Genomic DNA, 24,982 nt, shown 5'->3' with positions numbered 1-24,982 from the left:
AACAGTTTGCTGATCTATCTGGCAAACCTATATTTTTAATACACTGTCCAGATATAGTTTTCGAAAGCCTTCCAAAGCAAGGACTACATAAAGGTAACTGCATTTTTTTTTTTTGTCTTGAGAACTATGAATGTGATACTTAGAAATATGATGATTTTTCTTTTCATTTCCATGAGACAGAGTTAGTTAGAAATACAACCCTGGATACCTTTCTGTAGGGGGTCATGTATAGATGAGGCAGCACTACATGCGGGAGCAGAGGAAGCTGGGCTCCCTTTGGGGATGGGAAGGAAGGTCCTCGACGAAGTGTGATACTCTTTTCCAACCGCTAATGATCATACAGCCTCGTTGGAGGTGAACTTTGGCTCGTGGTGTTAGCACTTGTGGGCGATGCCCTTGGACACCCTGTAAGGCATATGTCACTATATGAGGAGTATCAGTGGCAACACTGGTAACTACTCATGAGAATTACATTCTCGTGTTAATGTGACCGTCAAGTGGCAACACTGGTAACTACTCATGAGAATTACGTTGTCGCCTTAAAGTAACTCATTTTCCTTCGCCTGTTTTACAGTCAGATATTGTAGGGTGTCCACCATGATGAAAATGACGCCATCACGACACCATATTTCGACACATCATCTGAATAATGTACACGTTCTTATGAACTTCGACCTTCTAATGAGTTTACCAGTACGATGCTGTGGAGGAAGTTCATCAAGAAATTACGAATCACAATCCAATTCTACATTCTAATGAGTTAAGCAGTACGATGCTGTGGAGGAGCCTCATTAAGAAACGACAAATGACACTCCAAATTCTACATCTATTCGTACGAAGTGGCTATGCATACGACGGGGTAAGAAATCTGTACATAGCTACATGTTATACATGCAGCTATGATTAGAACAACTCATTCTACCATTCCAAAGATGATGGTTACACAGCCCTTGTGATTTTCTTAATCGCAAATGGCCCAGATGACTCATTACTCCTAAGTAAAACGCCATTGTCTTTCATCTCATTTTCTATGGAAATTACGTTACATGAACTCAGAACGAACGTACATGTAGCAGTCAGTTGTCGTACACGAATGGAGAGTTAAGACTTGGAGTAAAATGCTTATATCTTGATTAATCATTAACCTATGTTTTCTCAAGTCAATTGGTTAACTAATCCTCTTAGGTTTTCGCTTTCGTTTTTCTTCGTTTCCTTATCTCGAAAGCTTATCTTAGTCTTAGGCTTTGTGAGCTAGTGGAGGTGAGAGAGAGAGAGAGAGAGAGAGAGAGAGAGAGAGAGAGAGAGAGAGAGAGAGAGCGACATCGGGCTCGGCTCTGTGAGCTAGTGAGGCAAAGTACACGAGACCATGCTAGGCTTTGTGAGTTAGTGAAGAAAAGTAAGCGACATCGGGCTTGGCTTTGTGAGCTAGTGGGGATAGTAGACGATGTGTGAACAGCAGCAGATCTTGTTCGAAGACCTAACCTACCAAACACCGTTCATGAAATTGGCAACAAAAAAAAAATGTATCGTTTCAATCGGGGAGACCCACACCCTTATTTTCGTCTGGTATAACTATAAAAAACGGGAACCCACACCCTTATTGTCGTCTGGTATAACTATAAAAAACGGGAACCCATACCCGTATTGTTGTCTGGTATAACTAGAAATAACGGGTGTGCATCGTCTAGATTTACCGTCACCATCATGAGGCACAGGACTGAGGAGGGAGTAGGCCAGAGAGTCGCTGGCTCAGATCCGTACTTCGCGTCGCAGCGTCTGCGCGCTGACCACGACACAAAAACCCAAACAACATCCTGTCGTAATTAGTCTACGAAGAGGAAAGTATATATCCCCCCCTTGCAATCTGCAATGATACGTTCTGAAACTAATGGTCTCCAGGAGGAGCAGAGGCGGCATGAGCGATCTACACCTACGGCCTCTTAAATGACGGCTGGTTCTTAGGATCGAATATCATTCGCTACATTAGATATGTTCTGTGATCCAATACCTCGATTATGAAGTGTTATGATTTCTAAGGAAGAGAAGGATTTCCTCGCCGTCTTTGGGGCTACTAATAAGCCTATACGTTCACTGATACAGTACAAACATAAGGAGTTCGTAGATCATGTCCTATATATTTCCCGGTACTTGTCATTTCGTATGGAATGTCTGACGAGTTTGCAAAGACTGGATATTGTCGATGCCTAAATCCAAACGTTAAAGATTCTGATTGATAAGTTCACATGTTGTGTCCGTCTTAAAACTGGGTTTACTGGCAAAAGATGTGCCCCAGGCCACAGCACAGCTCACACCTGGCACCTGACACCCGTCCCCTTGGTCGTATTCACAACAGCATGACTGATTTCCACACTCTTAGTCTGCCTACTGTGTATACACTGATGGCATATGCTTCACAATGGGGAAAATTCACCTCGTAGGGAATTACTTCTCAAAGTATGTATCAGTATACAAATATACCAGCTAACTATACTAGCGTTTTACATATCACATGATACGTTCTTCATAAATTGCAGATATACTTAAGTGACTGATCACAGGGGCGACGTTTCATTAGCTATTATACCGAGGGTCGTAAGTAATTACAAAGCCAAGTCGATTTATCGGTATTTACGATACATCGAAACAGCATAAGCTTTCATGCTGACGATATCGAAATGAGAGACAGATGGATGTACATCAATATATCGACTGATCGACATGCCTTATGTGGGTGAAGACGCCTTACACGACCGACACAGCAGTACTGTCTCCTGTGTACGAAAATGGTACTCTCTTGCGCCTGCGCAAGATCCCGAGGTCGGTGCCACAATATGAAGGTAGGATGTCGAACACACGCGTCGTCGACGGACGTCGAACACGCGCGTCGTCGACGGATGTCCGAACGGAATCCTGAAGAAGGTTGCAAACGCCTGAGGCGTATCAGAGCAGCAGTCATCCATGGGGTATGGCAGTCACTCCATACCCCATGAAGTTATACGATGACCCAACACCAGCAGGGCTGTCACGAGGTTACAGGATGACCCCAAAACCAATAGGGCTGTCATGAGGTTACAGAATGACCCAACACCAGCAGGGTTCGTCATGAGGTGAAACACACAGCCCTCTGAACCAAACGGAGTGGCAGGAACTGCTTACAAAGTACAAGTTAAGAGGTTCATGAAATATCAAAGCGTTCGACCTGAATCAAAATCACACACGGGACATATCCGGAACCCATCACACAAAAATAAGTTTAAAAGGCAAATATCCTTGATATCACACCGAATGGCCTGGTCACGAGCATATTCATCTCGCTTCTACAGCAATCATGAGCGATCAGTACGTCGCGCATCACAAATGTGCCGTCAGTAGGATTTCAAAACTACAAATATGGATCATTGACATCACGTTGATGATGGATGTTCCTGTGGTACACTGGCGGGCAAAGTTGACCGCAGCCGGGCACCCACTCACCCAGCTGGCTCTCTCTCTCTCTCTCTCTCTCTCTCTCTCTCTCTCTCTCTCTCTCTCTGCCTCCCGCCAACACCACATGTGTTTATCATCACTTAGCTCAAGGGGTACGACGGGGTACGACCCTTGAGCAGCACGAGGAGACGCTCAGTCACGACGGTACGACCCCAAGTCACGACGGTACGACCCTTGAGCACCACGATGAGACACTCAATCGCGACGGTACGACCCAGTTACGACGGTACGACCCTTAAGCACCACGATGAAACAATCAGTCAACGGTGCGACCCCAAGTCACGAAGGTACAACCCTGGGGTACAATGGGCTTGCCTTTGACCTTTCCCTTACGCGTCTACTCAAGGCCCTGGCTATTATACCCAAGAGCTGTACCTTCGTACTCAAATGGCTGCTATTTACTGTAGGCGAGAGTGAGCCGGGAAGGGGGGGGGGGGGTAGGAATTGGACAGCAAATAGTGAACAGTGTTACCTACAATATAATCAAAGGGGTGAGGGTAGAGGTGTGGGGTGTGAAGCCAGAAAATAATGAACACTGTTATCTACATTGTAATCAACTGTTTTCTCCCTTATCAGCAGCATATAGTTTGCCTAGAAGACATGCTTCATTTATCATTCTTTTTTAATCGGCGTCTTAATAAATATACTTTCCGGCTGGTTATTGTTATGAGATGCATCACCATATAATAAACTCTGGCTGACTTTGTGCTGAAAGGATGACTTCAGTTTTCAACGAGCAGTTCATGCCACGAGAGGAGAGAGGACCCCCCCCCCCCCCTTCAGTAACACGAAAGGACCACCTCCCCCCCCCCTCAGTGACACGAAGTCTAATGACGTGATACGTATGACGTGATACGTACAATAAGGACACCACGTCCTCGTACGAGCAATGTGCACGACTACGATCGCAGTGACGGGACGACACGGCAGCGTGCACGCGAGAGGAGAGAGAGCGCTCTGCCGCTTCTGGATGTACTACTGTACTGTGGCACCTGAACTTATAACTGTATAACTGTTTGGGGCGCCACACAGACTGTTAGGGGGGAGATGGTGAGTGGCCATTACATATGGCCGTGTCGCAGGCCGATGTGTGTGTGTGTGTGAGAGAGAGAGAGAGAGAGAGAGAGAGAGAGAGAGAGAGAGAGAGAGAGAGAGAGAGAGAGAGAGAGAGAGAGAGAGAGATGGGGGGTGGGGAGAAGATATAAATCTGAGGAGAGAGGAGGAAAAGAGAGTAGGGGATAGAGGAAGAGGAGAGAATGAATGAAGGGATAGGGAGAGAGGAAATGAGTTAAAGAGAAGAGAGCGGGCAGGAAGGGAAAATGGGGAGAAGAGAGGGAGGGGCGAGGAAAGAGAGAGAAGGGCGGAGAGAGAGAGAGAGAGAGAGAGAGAGAGAGAGAGAGAGAGAGAGAGAGAGAGAGAGAGAGAGAGAGAGAGGCGGGGAGAGGTGAGAGAGGGAGGGACGGGAGAGAGAGAGAGTGTGAGAGCGATGGAATAGGGGAAAAGAGAAGAAGAGAAGGGAGGGTCTGGGAGAAAGCGAGGGGAGAGAGAGCGCAAGGGAAGGGAGGGGAGAAAGAGAGGGAGAAGAAAGCAAGGTAAGGAGGGAAGAAGATAGGGAGGGGCAGAGAGAGAGAGAGAGAGAGAGAGAGAGAGAGAGAGAGAGAGAGAGAGAGAGAGAGAGAGAGAGAGAGAGAGAGAGCATATATATGTGGGTGGTGGGAGGCCAGTGTACAGATGCTGAATGAATCAAAGGCACAGAGGGAGGATGGGTCACCTGTGTGTGTGTGCCATATCGACTGGTAAAGGGGGGGTGGTCTGGTGGCCGGCGAGGCTTACCCACCCTCCCACGGTACGGCGTTGTACCCCGGCCTGCCTGACACACACCACCTAACCCTCCCTCTCTCTCTCTCTCCCTCCCTCGTCTTACAAGGCTGGCCACCGCTGACCTGGGCAGGGACTGCGGCGCGGGGAGGGGGGGGGGGGGGGGAAGGTCCGGCCAGCCACCATGTAAGGAGGAGCCCCCCCCCCCCCTCTCTCTCTCTCTCTCTCTCTCTCTCTCTCTCTCTCTCTCTCTCTCTCTCCCCAAGCTTGCTAGAGGCAGTCTCCTCTAATCCCACCGGATGGGACGCCCGAGGTAGGATAACTCCCCGCCTCCTCCTCCTCCTCCACCACCTCCTCCTCGTCTCCCCACCCCACCCACCCCTAAGCCCACCCCACTCATTTTGCTGAATGAGTACTCCTAGAGGGTGTTGAACATCTGAATAATTACACAGCGACACACACACACACACACACACACACACACACACACACACACACACACACACACACACACACCTGGGCTGCGTGAGGATCGGGCAGGTAGTGAGGGGGGGGGGGGAAGGGAGAGAGGAGGGAGAGGGGTTGAGGGCCGGGCTAGTAGTGAGGGAGGGAGGAGGTTGAGGAGGAGGAGGAGGAGGAAGAGGAGGCACGGCTGAGGGCTGGGCGTGGTGTGTGGCTCATATATGGAGTTTTGGCTTGTAATTTACGAAGCCGAGGGAGTGAGGGAGGGAGGGTAAAAACTGTAGGTAGTGTCTAGCTGGCCGAGCCGACAACCCCACCACCGCCACCGCCGCCACCGCCACCGCCGCCGCCGCCGCCTCCACCTACGCTCTCTAAAGTTGAGGATACCAAAGGCGGCGAGTCAGAGGAAGTGTGGGGAGGTGGGACGTGCACGGGGGGAGGGAGGGAGGGAAGGGGGGAGAGGGGACGTGCAGCTTACTGGAGGGTGGGTGGGGTGGGGTGTGTGTGAGGGGGATGTGGGGGGAAGGCTCAGGAGGGGAGGGTGGGCTGGAGTTCCTCCAACAGAGGAAGTGGTGCTTGCTGGAGGGTTGGATGGTGGGGAGGGAGGGAGGGAGGGATGGAAGGTTGGAGGGAGGTGGACTAGAGCTGCGCCCCAGCAGGGGGTACGTACAGCTCACTCGAGGGGTGGGAGGGGAAGGGGGAGAAGGTGTTCCACCTGGGGGAGGGATTGAGGGGGGGAGGCGGGCTAGCTCTAGCTTCCGAGAGAAGGAGGGGGAGGGAGGGAGGGAGGGGGAGGGTGGGAGGGGGAGGGAGGGAGGGGGAGGGGGGAGAAGAAGGGGAGGATGGGTTCGAGGTCTTCCGTGAGGGAACATGGAACTCAACTGGGGAGGAGAGGGGTAGGTGGCATGGCAGGGGGAGGCGACGTGGAGATTTCCCCCCCCCCCTCATCTCATGGGGGAGAGAGAGAGAGAGAGAGAGAGAGAGAGAGAGAGAGAGAGAGAGAGAGAGAGAGAGAGAGAGAGAGAGAGAGAGAGAGAGAGAGAGAGAGAGAGAGAGAGAGAGAGAGAGAGAGGAGGGTGGGGAAAGGGGGAGAGGCGAGCTGCTCTTGCTACGGAGACGTGAAACTTACTAAAGGGTGGGGAGGGAGTGTGTGGGTTGGGGGATGGATGTTGCTCAGGAGAGCTCCAGGAAGGGGAAGGTATAGTGCTGGAAGGGAAGGGAAGGGAAGGGTTGGGACAGTGGGGAGAACTGCAGTGGTGTTACTCAGCTGAGGGGGGTGTAGGGAGGAGAGTGGGGGGAAAGGGAGGAGGAGGAGGAGGAGGAGGAGGAGGAACGGGAGGGGAGGAGGAGGCTGTCCAGGTACTGCTGGGGGAGGAACGGCAGAGTCGAGTCCACCAGCGGCGGTACTACTGCTGCTGCTGCTGTGGGAGGGGACGTTAGGAGGGAGGACGTGGGGAAGAGGGGAGGGGGAAGTAGTGTTTCCAGGAGGAGGAAGAGGAGGAGGAGGATCAGGAAGAGTGGAGGAAGAGGAGAGAGAGAGGGACACAGGGACACGAAGAGGAAAAACAGAGGTAAAATATTTGCTTAACTTATGGCTATGCTGTGACCTAGATTCGAGCATACAAGATGGCTCCGTGGAGTCAGCGACCTTGCTCGAATACTGCGGGGCCGTGTGAGGTGTTGCAAGCCAGACCCGGGGTATCGAACTGGTGTTTTATGTGGCCCCGAGACACCACCCTCCACCCACCGACCTACTCACTCATACTCCATACAAGTTAGAACCCTCACACTCCATCAACACCCCTCCACACACACACACCCCACACCCACGCCCCAATCCCCCCCGCCCAGCCACCCACACACTCACGCCCCGACCCACCCAGCGACCCTCCTACTGTGCCACTCACCCGCCCGACCACCCTCCCATGCGCTCACCCACTCTCCCTCCCGCGCTCACAACCACCCAACCAGCCCGCCTCTCTCTCTCTCTCTCCTACCACCCCCAAACTACCCAGCCACCCATAACCACCCATACAACCACGCAGGCGAATTGCCACTCTCCATTATGCTACCCTCCCAACCAACCACCGGGCCACTCTCCCAACCACCCTACCACCCTCCTAACTAACCAACCAACCAACCACACTCCAAACGACCTTACTTGCCAGCCAACCACCCAACTTGCCACCTCCGAACCATCCACCCACCCAACCAACTACCCACCTTGCAACTCTCCCACCCATCTGCCATTACACAATCCCAGCCAACCATCCACTGTGCCACCTTCCTAACTAAACCCCCCACCCACCGTGCCAACCTCTCAATCAACCATCAAACGTGCCACTTTTCTAGTCAACCACCCACTCACCGTGCCACCCTCCCAACCACCCATGCCACCCACCGAACCACCCTCCTAACCAAGTTCTTTCCTTGCCACCCTCACCTTCCAATCAAACACACAGTCTCCCTCCCAAACCACTTAAATACCCAGACTCCCCCACCTTCCTAACCACTCACCTACAAACCTTCATTATCAAAGCAAGTTCAGGCACAAGCAACCACACCTTTATCACCGTACTTTCAGCTACCTAAATCCGTCACCGGGGAAACTTCTCCTGAAAAACGAAGTTACGTCTCAACCCCTTTTTGTTTTCTCTATGATGAGCCGCCTCAGAACACTGACTCGTAGATTAATGACGACTTCCTTAATGTCATCTGCTGGTGCCAGTACCACTACTTCCTGGAAGTTGCCGAAGCCACAGTCAATCAGATACCAGTATCTCACACGTCACACACACACACACACACACACACAAACTAAGCCTTTTACATACATATAATGCTCCTGTATCCTTCAATGCTCAACTCCCGTTCCTCTTCAACGTGGGATGGACCTAGTGCATACAAAACTCTCTGCTCACTCACCCTACGCCCCTACCTCACGACCTGTGCGTTCAGAGAGATCGAATTTCTCCACTGTAATACAGGTCGATTTCAATTACTCCAACACTACGCCTCATTGTCATCAGCTGTGATGAACTCCCCCATCCAGTTACTACTCTCCTTACATAGGAAACATGTCCACAACATAAGATGAACCTTCATTCTTTTGGCGTCTCAACCCGAAATTCTCCTGATCTTGGACACTCCATCTGCATCTACCCACCTCTTCGGCCGTCTGCATCTGCTACTATGCTGTATAATCCCACCGGTCTATCACTAACCCCACACACACACACCAACCTTAGGTCCATCATGATACACACTCTTATCTCTCTCCATCCACACACTCCTGATTTCACATACCCTTACAATTCAGATCTGTTCTTCTAATTCCTTCTAAAATCGCGAAAGTTATCCATAACTGCTTCCTTCACTAGGTACCTATCTTGACCCTCGGGGAAATCAGGATATCACATTCATGCATAACAGGATGAGCAAGTACTTAAACAAACAGGTTTCCCTTACTTCTTACCACTCAACAACGCCTTTGTGTTCACTATAACTCCCACAAGACCATAGATTCTCCTACCTACCTTGGCAAATGGCACTTTCATCTTGCCACAACCATACATTCTAGAGTGTCTCATCCCTGAAGACCTCAAGAACAACTTTATTTCCGCCGAAAAAAAACAAAAAACGGGGACATAAGACCTCTCCATTTCTATAAGAAAAATTACAACAATGATCCTCTGACATTTACTATCAAAATCCTCCTATTTCACACATCCTCAATCTCGCCATCCATTCCACCCAGGTACTCATGTCCAGCCAGGTGGAGAGCCATCCCCTTCCCAGCACACAACAACATCCCTGGCAGCTTCCTCCGTACTTTGGTTCGCCTTTGCAAATCACTCGACCCACGCGATGCCCTCCCTACCCATGAACGGATTCAAGCGCCCCAAACACCTTCCTGTAGATCTATGAATGCAACTAACCCCCAACAGCTTTGTCTACAGCCTAACCCACTGCCTTAAGCTTACCCAGGCGTCCTCCTCCGAAGTCGTACTCGTTCCTCACCCAAACACAACCGGTATTCCTTCCTCATACCATAATGCATCAATACACCAGCTGGAGGTGTCCAGTGCGCGTAATGAGTGCGACATCTACGAAGCGCAACCTTTAATAACATCGAAATCTGTTACAGACTCCGTCAAATATACTTCTCTCTGGGTACACTAACCAACAGCCAAATATTCAGCGTACCCAGTTACCACACAAATGGTACTGGGTTCGAATCCTTGTCGATGATGGGCATTATGTGTTCTATGAAGGCGCACTTTCACTGAATGTATATGTATGTTTGTATCTATCTATCTATCTATATATATATATATCTATATATATATATATATATATATATATATATATATATATATATATATATATATATATATATATTCATACTGTCGGCAGTTGATTGGATACTTGGAAAGCGCAGGAATGAAATGTTACATTCTCATGACAACGTTTCAAGAAATCTATTTACGTTCAAGTTTGTCAAATTTTAGAATATATTTCCCGAAACTTTGTTAAGTTTTCTTTCAAGTTATTACTTTTCATTATATGTTTGGGCTTATATATATATATATATATATATATATATATATATATATATATATATATATATATATATACATATATATATAAGCAGCACCTACCCAGCCTTCTCTTGGGTAGTTGCAACGTGGGTTTGAAGGGTTGTTGGATGTGTTGAACCTGTAGTTCTAGTAATGTAGAGATGGGTGAGCTTCAGACCAGATAAAGAATGTGTGATTCGTATTTGTCTGGGGAGTGTGGTTCTAGATGGGTCCTTCTAGTGTGGTGGAGTGGTGTTTTAAACCGAGTTGGGAGGGCGATTGTTTAGGGTGTATGTGTTCTATCAGGAGTTGTGTTTATGGGTGGTAGAGGGACTTGAGTAGAAGTTACTGAAGTGTGAGGCCTGCCAGGGGTAGGCATTCTATTTCTACTTGGGTATGGTGGGTAGTTACGGGTTGGTTAGGGTTGGCAGAGTCTAGTGCTACTGCAAAGAGCTGATCTTAAAGCATGTATCTTTGCTTCATCGTGTAGGTGATGAATATCAGAGATTGGTTGGGGAGCCTGAGATTGCTCTTAGTGCACTGTTGGGCGTGGAATGCATCTCTTGATACATTTGCTTTTCAGAAGGTGGAAGACCAGGCGGGAGAGATGTGGTTTAGAGTGAATAGAATGAATTGTTTACAGAGCTTTCTATGACACTCAGTTTCTTGTTCGAATCTGGTGCTACTTAGTATTCTGTGAGAATTTAGTTCGTGTATCGGTTTTGCCTTGATGTTTTTGGTGTAGGGAGTGAATATGTCATGTATGTGTGTCGTATGTGATGCTTAGAAAGGTTGGTGTTTTATCTAATGCATGTGACTGTCCATTCAAGGAAACTGGGGTCGTGAGCTGGATTCGTGTCTATCTGGGGCTGAAACGGTGATCGAAGACTTCTGTGGAGATGCAGACATTCAGTTCTTGGTAAATCATTGTTCTAACAGTGTAATGTACTGCTGCATGTTTGTGGTGCTAGGGTGTTGTGAGGTGACTGTGAGGTCGTCTGTATATGAGAGGTCCTTCATGTTGTGGTTTGCTGGGGTAACGGGAGGTCACGTAGGAAGACTGAAAGAGGATTGGAGAAAGAACTGCTCCTTTGGATACTCCTATGTAGAGATGAAGTGTTTTAAAGGTGTAGCTCTTACGAGTATAGCATGGCGGCCGGCCATGGAATTGGAGAAGCATTTTCTTTTTTTGTCACTATTGTGGAGGGTGGAGTCAAGTATCTTTTGCATGTGGATGTGTCGGGGGACAGTGTCAAATATTTTGACCATGTCTATTGCCACTGGTATTGTGCGGGTCGGGGGTTGCAGGTGGATGTAGTGTTGTGTGAGGTCAGTGTTTGGTGTGGTGGTGGAGGAGTGGTTCGGTCTGAAGCCATGTTGTGCTGGTGAGGGCGAGATATCTTGGTCGATTCCATCCTGCTGGGTATCTGCTCTTCACAGAGTTTGGATACCGACGATAGAAGTGATACGGGCAGGTGGATGGGAGGGTTTTAGGATCGGTGGCAAGTTTCTAGGTGTCATACATTTCACTGGGCAGCCTGGAGTCGGTGAAGATATCTGCAAGTGCTTGAATGGCTACTGCGCCAAAGCCGTTCATGTAAAAGTTTGATATGGTGTCAGAACCCGTTGTAGGAGTTCTTTAAGTTCTTAATTGCACTGTTCGTATCGGTGAGTGAAGGATGGGCAGTTGTTCCTGAATGGCTCCTATGTAGGTCTCTTATGATTCATCTGATCATGGGCGAAGTTGTACCTTTGTGGCTGACTTTAAGCAGTACCTTCAAGGGTAGGTCTGTGTGTTCTTTGGGAGAAAGGATATCACTGTAAGAAGTCAGAAGCGTTACACGTGCGGGGTAGCTGGATCGGCGCGGCAAGTGTGAATTTTCTTCTCGAACGTGCGTCAGAGTGGGTAGCTGCGGGTCTTGGGGTTTCGTGGGTGCTGAAGAAGGAATGCCAGCTTGCAGTCTGCCTCTCAGTGAATAAGATGGTGATGGTGTTATTTTGAGCTTCAATTCTTTTTCTTTTTTTTTTTTTTCTTCGATTTCTGTTGATAGTAAATGGTTCTGGCTGATATGGTTTCTTTGTTGTATGACTTGTGTCACTTGCGACAAGAAGTCCCGGTTACATTTCTTTCCATGTCCTTGTGGTATGTGCTTTTTGCTGGCTTGGTTGGATGTATTGAAGAGTGACACTGCGTGATTTGGGGTTTAGGAAATCACCCATACTGAAGTTTTGGTGCTAAGTTTCCATGTACGGTAGGATGAGTGGTTAGCGTGCTTTCCTGCAGCATGTGCGAGTCCTCATGTTCGTTGTGTGGGTTGGGTGAGGCAGGTAGAGTGCTATGAGGGTACGCAGGTGGTCAGAAGACAGTTCGTTTAGCGTGTTGCAGGTGGTCCCTCTGTGTATAGTGCTGCTGAGCATAAAATGATGGTGTCTGACGTGGCTGGCTGCTGGAGGTGATGGGTCGAGAGTCTGATTGGCTGGTTTCGTAGGTTGAGGATACAGAGAGGGCGCAGTTGGTTTGTGAGCAGCTCACCCCTGGGACGCCGAGTGTGAGCGTTGAGCCAAGTGGGATGGTGGGCAGAGAAATCTCCACAGAGATATGTGCTGGGAATTCTGGCCTAGGACTTGCATTTTGGGGAGTATCTCCGGAGGGGCATGTGGATGGGGGGGAAAGTATATAGGTGGCTGATTACGTTGTAGGTCGTACTGTGAAGCTTTACGCCCATGGAGTGTATATCAAGGTTGTTGTCGCTGTCTGTGCGCTGTGTTGTACCGCCAGTAGCGTTGGAGAATGGTGTGATTAGGTTGGACGAGTGCTATGTGTTCTCCTCCTTGACCTTGTCGTGTCTTACGGTTGTGCGATGGTGGATTTGGACGCGAGTCTGGTTTCTTGGATGTCGTTCTCCTGCAGTGGGTAGAATGGCGACATCGAACGCTTACTGCTCTAATGCCCCGTCCTCTCCCTACATAGATACACACGCATCTCTACACTTTATACGACCTATAGTCCCGCCCGGTAGATGTGGCCGGTTTCCTATAAGCTGCAGGTATTATATGAGGCAAGAAGTAATTATATATGAATTCATACAAGGAAACAGTAGGGTAAATACTAGTGCCTTTCGACTTTCACTTTATATGATGAAAATGCGACTTGCGTTAAGTATGGACGAGGTACGGGAACACGCATGGGTTCGATTTCTCTCCTTCGGCCCCAATAAACTTCCCGTAGAAAGTACTTCATGAATGTGATATTAAAGTTGGACTGTCCAGGACTCGGCGCCATTAATTATGTCAGAGGTAAAACTGCACAGAAGCGAAGAAGAATTTTCGGCATCTGAATTAGACTCCCAGTTCCTCAGAGACAGACTCTGCTATTCGTGTAATGTGGAATTTCGAAGTCAAGTCTAGATCATATACGGATCTCAAGTATGCTTATGTGGCTAGAAGTGGCACTACAGGGCCATCAAAAGAGATAAGGGTGCCAAAGGCTTCTCAAAGGAAAATGGGGGGAAAAAAACTGGGTTTTATCAGGATTCCAATGAACTAATTTGCGTGTCCCTCAATAGAAAATCACGTCAAAATCTGAGTATACAGTGAGAGTTCAGACAAGGCGAGTTGTAGATCGAACAGGAGATGGCAAGGCACATTTGAAAAGATATGAAATGCAGTGTTAAGTAGTCAGCAAAGGAGTGCATTTGTTTACCTGCAGAAGAAAGGAGGTCGTTGATAAAATGAAAGAGCGTAGGAAGCAAGACAGGCTCCTGAGGGACACCGCTGCTGATCGGGAAAGAGATGGTTCGGTCACCTGTAGTTACGGAAACTGACCCGGTAAAATGAGAGAGAGGGAAGCCTGGAGATCATACTCAGATGGCACACGATGTTAAAAGCTTTCAATGTATCAAAGGCTAAAATACTAGATTCCACAGAGATGACCATCTGACATTACCAAGGTAGGAAAGCAGGTATACCACCGACTGATCTCGCTATGCGAATGCCACGCCGATGATCACAGAGAAGACTATGGGACTCAAGACGCTGAAGGAAAGAGTTGAAAACAGATTTAAAGACTTTGGAAAACAAATCTCATATTAACAGGTGGATAATCATAAGCGACATAACAGTCATCCTTCATCAGGAAAGGTCTACCAATACGTGCTTCCACAGTGGAAAAGATCAGGCTTGTAGAAGAGGCGGGGAAGATGAGAGATAAGGGCACATAGCAAGACGGCAATAGTGACAAAGTAGTAAACAAAAAAGAAAGATGAACAAGGTAGACTTATGGGCTGACTCAGGTGTAAGAATAATTAATCTGAAAAATCCTAAGTCGAAAAAAACGGAGTAACGATTTCTATGGATTTAAAAAGCATATGACATTACTGCCAGACACATAGGAACATCATGTACGGATTCGAAATGAGTGTATGATCGAGGCCTCAGAAAGGGGAGGCCTCCGGAAGGGGAGGCGGGAGGGTCTTTCAGATGTAAAGAATGAAAAGGTAAGTTGCTTAAGGTTATGTGGGGTATGGCGAGACATGCTCAGAAACGACGGTTTGGGCCTGAGCCTGACGGGTGAGGGGTTGTGCTTGGTATCCAAGATGGTTAATGTCTTCACTAGTAAGATGGGAGAGCTATCTACTCATCAGTAATGCTGGACGAGTCGTCAGACTGGGCAAGGTGGCGGTGTCGCTGTCTGCATTTCATACTGTTGCAGTGAGTAATATGGTACGGTGTTTAGTAGGCGGTCAAAAGTCTTATGATAGAAAAGGCGATCGTACATATTACAGACGACTGAAAATGAGACGAGGACAGACGCTAAGGATAGTTACGATAAGAATATGTAAAATGAAGTTTACAAGAGTGATGGAGTTTCTGATGCTTGTTTGTGGAGATGTAGCAATATACGGATAATAATTATTACTGATTCTGTCTAAACGAGTGTGTTGAAGTGTTACGCCTTAAGAAAAAAATCTGGACTTTTCATTAAAATCTTAGATATTTCTCTCTGGTTCTACAGCTCAACATCACGTTATTGTCGCTGGCTACCTCACCAAACCGTCACTTGTGTCTTGATAGCCAACTAGCTACCTGTGAACACACACAGGGGCCAGTACGGCGCGCTGCATCACACGACCCTCCACGCTTCGCGTCAACGAAAGGAACTTCGAAATGGATACAGGATTGGTCGAAATGCCGATTGAAATCTGTCGTATCCCGGCCTCTACTGCGAACGCTTTTCTTCTTTCAAGAGGAGATAACAAATCTTTCTTCAACCTTCCCACACACCCCCCTCCTTCCTTCCTTCCTTCCTTCCTTCCCCCCCAGCTCAACCCCACCCCACCCTTCCCTTCCTCCACGATCGCTGCTCCTGCAGTACTTCAGCTGCTGTGAGAGGGATCGACGCATGACGTCAGTGGGTACATTATTCAGTTTTCGTGATGCCGCCGATGTACCCGACAGCCACGCTCCTTACGCCCACACGCCTTGCTTCTGCCCAATTAGTCACAGTCGTTCTCAGGTCAAGCACCTTTAATGCCGGTCTTTATTTAAATCACTAACGTTACTTACGTGAGCGGTTATTTCGGACTCAAAATTTCGCTCGTGGAGAGAGAGAGAGAGAGGGCGCGAAGTCCATGGCAGAAGAGAGTGGCATTTCGACAATCACCCTCGGCTTCCATCAATGGCGAGAGAGGCATGTTTTATATTTTGTCATCATTTGTTCATCACCTTCCCCACGAGGATACAGGAGCAAGGCGATGTGGGAAAGGGAGGAACAGGAGGAATAGGGCTGAGGGAGGAAAGGGAGTACATGGCTACACGGAGGAGATAAGTAACAGGAGACTTGATGGTCCCTAACGAGGTTTCTCTCTTGTACGGTGTCTTGAAAATAATAGCTGAAGGCACCTCCCCACCCACCTTTCCCTCCGGCTCAACTAATTGTAGGAAAATGACGAAAAAAAAAAATACAAACGATCCAGCATGGAAGATACAACCATGGAAATTTTACAGGGAAGTGTGGACTACAGGAAAGTTTCCTATCAGTTTGACAACACTTGCTCTGCGGCTGGTAAATGAAAAAGGGAAAAAAGCATGATTAGTGGTAAACTAATTTGTTTTACTGATAGCAGATGCTAGAATAGTACTTGTCTCGACTTGCTCTGAGATAAGTTACATTCTTAGCATTTACTAAGTCGGGAAGTAATCTATTCCAATCCTCAACCACACCATGTGAACAGGAGATATTCCCCACATTGCTATTGTACCTCCTTCCTTTTATCTTATCATTATTCCTGGTCTCTGAATGCGTCCGAGTGCTACACTGTCGTAATCATTTAGCGTTCAGAGTGCCACACTTTCGTAATTACTTAGCGTTTTGAAAAATTCTATCAATATCTCCTCGAAGTCTGCGTACCTTTACGATGAGTGATATAATTTCAAGTCTTTGAGTACTTCCTCGTCAGACTTATTTCTAGGCGAAGGACTTGGTTCTGTTGCCCTTCTTTGAATTCACTCAAGCTTCTCGTTAACTTTGATCAGGTTTGACGAGAAGACCTGAAGGGCGTATTCCAAATGAGATCTAACGAAGGCATTGTAAAGAGAAAGTATCGTACCTTTTGCTTTGCATTTCATGCGTCTAGCTACGACACCTAACATCCTACAAGCTTAAATGCAGGTACGAAGGCACTCTTCACCGTACTCAAGTCTATTACTGATGATCAATCGTGAGTTATTTTCTCATTGAAACTTCTAATATTGGTTCACCAAGCATTTTGTATTCATGATTTATATTTCTGGTACCTAAGGGAGAGGAGGGAGAGTGGAGGGTGGTTGGGTTGAGGGGTGAGGAAGGGGTGGCTGGGTCAAGCGCCCGTGACTCCGCCGCCAGTGACCTCGGGGGACACCGAGCACGAAGCTTTCATTAATGAGCGTTAACTAGCCCCACCGCCCACCGCTGTGCCTGGCTGCGTGCAGGGAACCCAGTACGACCCTAGGCCCGACGCTAATGCCGTCCTCAACACCGGGTAAGCCATTCTCCCAAAGCAGTTAGCTGTTCCATCAGTTTATCCAACCACAGCTCCTAACAGAAGACTGGCAACCTCAGGCACATTCCTGAGGACTATATACCTCACCCTCGTGGCGAAGACGACGACGAAGAAACTTTGCGGTAGACTTCGCGATACGTTAAATCAACCTTGCAACACGAGAGAGTCGAACGTGCTTTTCGCGAACTCGACTGACGAAAGAAAACGACATATCTTCTTGTAAATTCCCTAGGCCAATGACCGGAATACAGATTTGCTTGTCTTAAGAAGGGAGACTGTACTCAAAGCAATTTCAAAGGCTTGGGAAAAGAACAGGGTGAGTGTGTCTGTGAGAGGATGACTGACTGCTTACGATGCTGTCCATAATTTCTGTGCCTTATGGAGGAAGGTGGAGGTTTAAGAATCACGTTAAGGGATCGTGTGGAGGTGGAGGGATGCGAACGCGACGGTTCCTACGGGAGAGCTAAGTACCAGTACATGGTGATCATGCAGGGACGGAGGTCAAGAATCTTGCGAACTGGTGGGTGCTAAGGATTAGGTAGGTCAAGCTGTTAAGTGGGTTAGGAAAGGTTGATCTTCGTGATGAGACCTGGTTCTACATGAGGTCCTCAGAACTCTGCCTATGACACGAAAGCAGAGACTATTTGTGGGACGCCGTGACGGACGGAGGGATGTGTGGGACGGAGGTGTGGATACCCCTCTTCGCAATATCTAGCCACCCTTCCTTCCCGTATTTTCGGTCTGCGGGACGAGAGAACTAACTGGAGAATTGAGAGACGGGTCTATTGCTCTTATGACATTATTATTCGTAGGCACAATCTTGTGGCAGTGTAGACAACGCAGGTGTTGTGGGAGATGTCATCAGCCACCCATCCCCCTCCCTCGCTCCCTCTCAGATGGAAAGGTTGACAGTAAACTACTCCGATAACCACACTACTCGCTGGTTGTCTCTCGCGCTTACCCACACGACAAAAGCCAGAAAACACTATTTTGATTCAATATCTTAGCAAGTCTTCTCCAAAGAATTCATCTCTCTCATATATATATATATATATATATATATATATATATATATATATATATATATATATATATATATATATATATTCTCCGAATCTAATTTTGCTTTGGTACATATGTATTTCATATTTTTGTTTGTTTGTGTGTGTGTGAGTTGGTTTTGCAAGAAACTGAATAAATACATCAGTCCATTCTCTATGATGATATGGAAACATTTTCTAATAGATCTTCCCCTTGATTTCTTCCCGCCACTCCCCATATATCCCCTTCATTGATTCTGACTCGAACTATGATCTATACTCATGCCATTTGAAGCACATCGAAGCTTCGAGGTGAACATGTGTGGGAGAGAATCAGTTCCAGAATCACTGGGACGGTAATTTCCGGGGTCTTAGGTACAACGATAGTTAAATCGATCATGGACTTAGCGCAAGTGAGATACTATGTGATGTGTCGTCAGGCTTGAGGAAGGTTCGTATGACACAAGCCATTATTCACGACCCTTAAGAGGCAAGAGTCGATGGCTGGCTGGCGGCAGAGTACCTTGTTCAGTCTGTTATTTCTTCTGCAGGAGACGCACGCGAGGCTGTTCCAAGACATCGTGGTAGCACCTCTAAGCTCATAGTTAACGGGAGAACCTTCTGCTCCAGAGCCACCACTCCTTCAGGCCAGCTCTGGTCATAAACTCCAGGTAGGCACCGCGGTCTCAGAGAACTTCCGGTTCTTCCAGGAAACAGGTAACTTCCCAGTGTTCTTTAAGAGCAGATAACCACCGGGAACTCTGGCCTCTCGATCAAGCTCGCAAAAGGACAACTCGGAATGAGCCTTCAGCATGTTATCTACGCGTCACCTTCAGAACTAACACTTCAGTAGCCCCCAGCACAGGACAACCTCCCAACCAACTGAAAAACCACACAACCTTCCAGTAGTCCTCAGAGCCGGTACATAACTCCGGAGTACCCTCCACTTCACAGCCACGCAGCTCTCTAGTTTAAGTCTCGGACGTAGACAACCTCTTAGTAAACACAGAACCAGGCATCCCCCTCACTCATTAAACCCTGGGATCTTGTTATGAACCTCACCAAAGGTTTCAGTCCTATATAACTTTCTACAGGTCCTTACAGCCTTGTAACCCACCAACGTACCCTTGAAACCTGTTAACTAACTTTCGTTAACCTTTTAACAACCGGTCGATTTCCTAACAAGCTACAATGAGAGTCGGGAAAACTCAGCAAAAGGGCTTTTCCTTTGGACTCGACAGCGATAGAGAAGGCCTCGCCGCAACGACTAATTGCCTTTCAGTAGATCTGGATCATAATTCCTCCTCCTGGAAACACATTTTCCTTCAAAATTCAATAAAAAAATAAACGTAAGTCAACTTGAACATCACATAAGCCTCCACAATTCACTTGAACACAACATATCCTGCACAAGTCAGCCTCACCACGTCAGTCATGGACCACGTCAGTCCATGCAGTATTTACCTCAGCCGACCACGTCAGTCCGTCCAGCATTTACCTCAGCCGACCACGTCATCCATGCAGCATTTACCTCAGGTAAGTTAACCCCATTCCAGAGGTTAACTCCCGGTATCTCAATCCCTCCACAGGTCGAGAGGAACGCTAACATCACCGCCATAAACGGACGCCCTCAATCCACGAACAGCGACCCCGAGATCTCTCACAGTCTGCCGGCAGGACTCCAGGGTAGAGATCGGGGACCGGATCCACTGGAATGCCGCTGCACCTACGGCTCTTTCGCTCCGGCGTGAGCGACATCAAGAACATGTTCGACAAGAAGATAGAGGAGCACAAGAGGGCGCAGATGGAGAACCCCTTCAGCGAGTGGCAGGGTGCCGGCCGATCCAGGAGGCTCTCGAAGGACGATACGGGATACGGCAAGTACGTGAGGCGCGGTCGGTCCTGGGAGAGCTGTATGTAGGGGTGGTAGTCGTGTGACTGCTGGTCCAGTAGCTCACTGTGAGACAGGCTGGGGGGGCGGGATTTCACCATGTTGCATTATGTGTTACTTCTATTTGGCTTTTAAGGGTGAGAGAGAGAGAGAGAGAGAGAGAGAGAGAGAGAGAGAGAGAGAGAGAGAGAGAGAGAGAGAGAGATCACGTACAAAAGTACAAAAGACATTTTATAGTTAACAACTGCTGATACCTCCCATATTCACACACATTTCAAACCAAGACGTAAATTAGCATCGAAGCGCGCAATCGTCTTTTCATCTCATCTACTTAACGCGAAGAATAAACCAAGTATAAAATCCTGCCACCAACCCGTATCACCTCCCCCTCATCCCAGGCCTACACCCGCCGTAAACTGGGGATGTGCTGAAAAAGTAAATTGCTTCGTCCTCATCTCCCATAAGGGTGGGGGGGGACTCGACACGCCAAACCACCATTCAGTTCAAGGAGTCCCACCGAACCACAGACTCAACACAACGTCAATTCTACTCAATACATTACCTGTTTCTCCTTTGGTCCCTTGGTCACACACACACACACACACACACACACACACACACACACACACACACACACATACACACAAATAGAAAACGAAAGCAAGAAAACGACTCTTTGTGGATATCAAGATGTGCTAAAGGAAAGCACTGATGTAACCAGGACTGACCACAACGGGATACCACCTCCTTCTTCTTCCCTCGCACAGCCAAGGTGTGAAATTCTTCTCCATCTCTCGTCTTTCCCTCCTTCTTCCCACGCACAGCGAATTCTTCTCCATCTCTCATCTTTCCCTCGTTCTATTACCTTTATACCGTTGGAAATCAGGTCTACAAACACCTGCGGAAACCATGAGTCATATCTCCCATATCTTTCTCCCTCGAATTTCTCTCTTTCATCCAGGATGACCTAGATTGTTCTAGATGTTCTACCTGTACCCTGTCGGTCACTATACATTTTATTTCTATGATGGCCTCAGGAACCACTTCTACGAAAGTGTCCTCATATCACCCAGGGCCTTTCTAAAGGCTCCTGCAGGCCAATGCTGGACTACTTCCACTGGCTGGTGGAAATTTAAGACACTTTGGAGTGACACGCGTTCTCTGATGGGCCTTTACCCTTAATGATACAGCCTCGCCGAAGGTGACGCTACCTCAACACTCGGCAGTGTAACCTTGAGCAGGCAGAGTCCGGTAACTCTCTCTCTCTCTCTCTCTAACTCTCTCTCTCTCTCTCTCTCTCTCTCTCTCTCTCTCTCTCTCTCTCTATCTATCTATCTATCTATCTATCTATCTATCTATCTATATGTATATAGAAGTTTATGACAGACATGAAGCTATGACAGACACAATCTACAGTGATCTACAGTGCATGACACTCTAAACCTCACGAGGTCAGCTTTCTTCAAAAAGCAAATCAGAATGACCGTCACTTGTGTGGGGATAACGTAAGGCTGGACGTCCGGGTCACTGTAACAAGATGACAGACCGTAACGAGGTCAAAAAATGACGACCTGGACACAGCTCTCGCAAGGCCAGTCACGACCCAGGTAATGGTAGTACCAGGCCAGTGACGACCAACACTATCCTAGCACGAGGCCAGTGACGACCAACACTGTCCTAGCACGAGGCCAGTGACGACCAACACTGTCCTAGCACGAGGCCAGTGACGACCAACGCATTCCTAGCACGAGGCCAGTGACGACCAACACAATCCTAGCACGAGGCCAGTGACGACCAACGCATATCCTAGCACGAGGCCAGTGACGACCAACACTATCCTAGCACGAGGCCAGTGACGACCAACACTGTCCTAGCACGAGGCCAGTGACGACCAACACTGTCCTAGCACGAGGCCAGTGACGACCAACGCATTCCTAGCACGAGGCCAGTGACGACCAACACTATCCTAGCACGAGGCCAGTGACGACCAACACTGTCCTAGCACGAGGCCAGTGACGACCGACACTGTCCTAGCACGAGGCCAGTGACGACCAACGCATTCCTAGCACGAGGCCAGTGACGACCAACACAATCCTAGCACGAGGCCAGTGACGACCAACGCATATCCTAGCACGAGGCCAGTGACGACCAACATTATCCTAGCACGAGGCCAGTGACGACCAACACTGTCCTAGCACGAGGCCAGTGACGACCAACACTGTCCTAGCACGAGGCCAGTGACGACCAGCACGAGGCCACTGACGACCCGGACGATATTCACATGAGGACCAGCAACGACTCATAAAATGCTCGCACGAGGCCAGCAACGAGCCACATAATGCTCACATGAGAGCAAGGACGGCTCAGACAATGCTCACAGCACCACTAAAAGCTGCATTAAGCGAATATCCACAAGTAGCCACGGCAGACTAGCGTGTCAGTGTTGGCAGCCACGGCAGACTAGCGTGTCAGTGTTGGTAGCCACGGCAGACTAGCGTGTCAGTGTTGGCAGCCACGGCAGACTAGCGTGTCAGTGTTGGCAGCCACGGCAGACTAGCGTGTCAGTGTTGGCAGCCACGGCAAACTAGCGTGTCAGTGTTGGCAGCCACGGCAAACTAGCGTGTCAGTGGTGGCAAATATACATAATGTGATAATACACAAAACGTACAAAACCTATCTTTGCATCAGTCCACATTAACTGCGTCGTATCAATTCCAATCAATGCGTCGCACACCGTTGCTCTACCCACTTCAAGACCTTCCTTAGTTCGTTATAGCAATATTCGTACTACGGAGTGAACGTCATTTTCTTAGAATCAAAGCTACATTAGTCTGCTGTACTATGGCAATACCTAGCTTCCCAGTGCTATGGCAATAGTAGCCAGCTGCTGTAGTTATTGTAATACAAGTCTTCTAGGGTTATAGCAACACAAATAGAATTATAGTATCATAGTCTGGCAGAGGCGTCTGTGATCTAGTGGCTCTTCCTACGTTAACGTGGAAAAAGGGTACGGCACATAACTCTACGGTCAGCTCCACCCGTGTTTCGTTACTGTCCCGCGTAACCAGTCACTATCGCAGTACCGAATGGACGTGAGGTGTTGTACACATAGGCGCACACACACACACACACACACACACACACACACACACACACACACACACCCTCATACACTCCACCACCCTCATATCAAATCAGACAGATGATGCGAGACAACAGCTACTCAAGTCCTGTAGCTTTTGCTCTACATCCTTACAGCTACCGACGCGGGCCATGTCATCTACGACGTGGTGCAGACACCCGAACTTGTACGTATAATAGTATGGGACTTTAGACCTATGGTGATGAGTGACAGGGGGGGTAAGTCCCACGGGAGGAGAGTGTAACTTAGACGGGGGCTAAATCCCGGTGCGTGTTAAGGTTGGAAGTGGGGGGAACTGGGATGCTGTCCACTGGTAGCGAGGTAGCGTTAAGCCTTTGAGGGAATATCCTCACCTGGCCCCCTTCTCTGTTCCTTCTTTTGAAAAAAAAAAAAAAAAAAAAAAAAAAAAAACAGAGGGGAGGATTTCCAGCTAACCACTCCCTCCCCTTTTAGTCGCCTTCCACGACACGCAGGGAATACGTGGGAAGTATTCTTTCTCCCCTATCCCCAGGTATAATATATATATATATATATATATATATATATATATATATATATATATATATATATATATATATATATATATATATATGGGGCACCAAAGTTTTAGGCATCTTAAACTGACTATTCTTTGCCCATTAAAATCATCCTTGAATGTTCTCGAGGCGTCACTTTGCTTACCAAAAGCAACCTAGCAACCGTCCGAGAGTACACACAAGTCTCAATGGGTCTCACTCCATCAACACAAACCGTATTACTTTATCTTCAGTTAATCAAATAATTCTCTCTAACATAACTCAGAAATTACGGCTGCGTAAGTCTTCTAAATTACATTATATCTATTGGTACACTTGTGCTTTGTATACAAAGGACCATATACACGTAAAGGAATTTTTTTTTTTTGGTATCTGATCCCTCAATTCTTGCTTGTCGAAAACTGGCCGAAATTCCTGAGCAGATTCTGCCACGCGTCTCGCAAAGAGGCAAGGAGAGAAGTGATCCATCAGTTTTGAGAATTCTCTCACGACCACTTCAAACTGTATTACACATTCATTGACTCTGCATCTGCTATCATCGTGACAATGACCAGGTCGACAACCTAACAATTATACTCTCGCAACGCCTTTATCTGTTAACTATCTTGAAGCAAGGCAGATAAGAGATGACTTAAAAGGAATTCGTAAGGACAAATCTTACGATCATTTGTAACGCCGGGAGTTTGGGATCCGCGCATGTCATACCTACGATACAGACTGCTGAAATGGCTGTATCACGTAGCACCATGGTTGGTCCTTGAGGCTGTATCACGTAGCACCATGGTTGGTGCGTGAGGCTGTATCACGTAGCACCATGGTTGGTCCTTGAGGCTGTATCACGTAGCACCATGGTTGGTGCGTGAGGCTGTATCACGTAGCACCATGGTTGGTCCTTGAGGCTGTATCACGTAGCACCATGGTTGGTCCTTGAGGCTGTATCACGTAGCACCATGGTTGGTCCTTGAGGCTGTATCACGTAGCACCATG

The 24,982-nt window shown here is 48.0% G+C and overlaps 1 protein-coding gene across 2 annotated transcripts in view; it reads left to right on the top strand.

Annotated features, from left to right (window-relative positions):
- Positions 1 to 24,982, top strand: part of LOC139753722 (uncharacterized) — a 74,830-nt gene that overhangs the window by 8,555 nt on the left and 41,293 nt on the right. For both annotated transcript variants that reach the window (XM_071670471.1, XM_071670470.1), the window contains exons 2-3: positions 18,978 to 19,097; positions 20,016 to 20,307. In XM_071670471.1, the coding sequence (XP_071526572.1) occupies positions 20,141 to 20,307 (167 nt within the window). In that variant the 5' untranslated portion in view covers positions 18,978 to 19,097; positions 20,016 to 20,140. The remainder of the gene's footprint in view (positions 1 to 18,977; positions 19,098 to 20,015; positions 20,308 to 24,982) is intronic.

The sequence above is a fragment of the Panulirus ornatus genome, chromosome 15 (assembly GCF_036320965.1).
Source record: "Panulirus ornatus isolate Po-2019 chromosome 15, ASM3632096v1, whole genome shotgun sequence".
In the NCBI taxonomy this organism is placed as follows: Eukaryota; Metazoa; Arthropoda; class Malacostraca; order Decapoda; family Palinuridae; genus Panulirus; species Panulirus ornatus.
The sequence above is the reverse complement of the archived record's forward strand: the minus strand, read 5'-3'. Positions and strand labels throughout refer to the sequence as shown.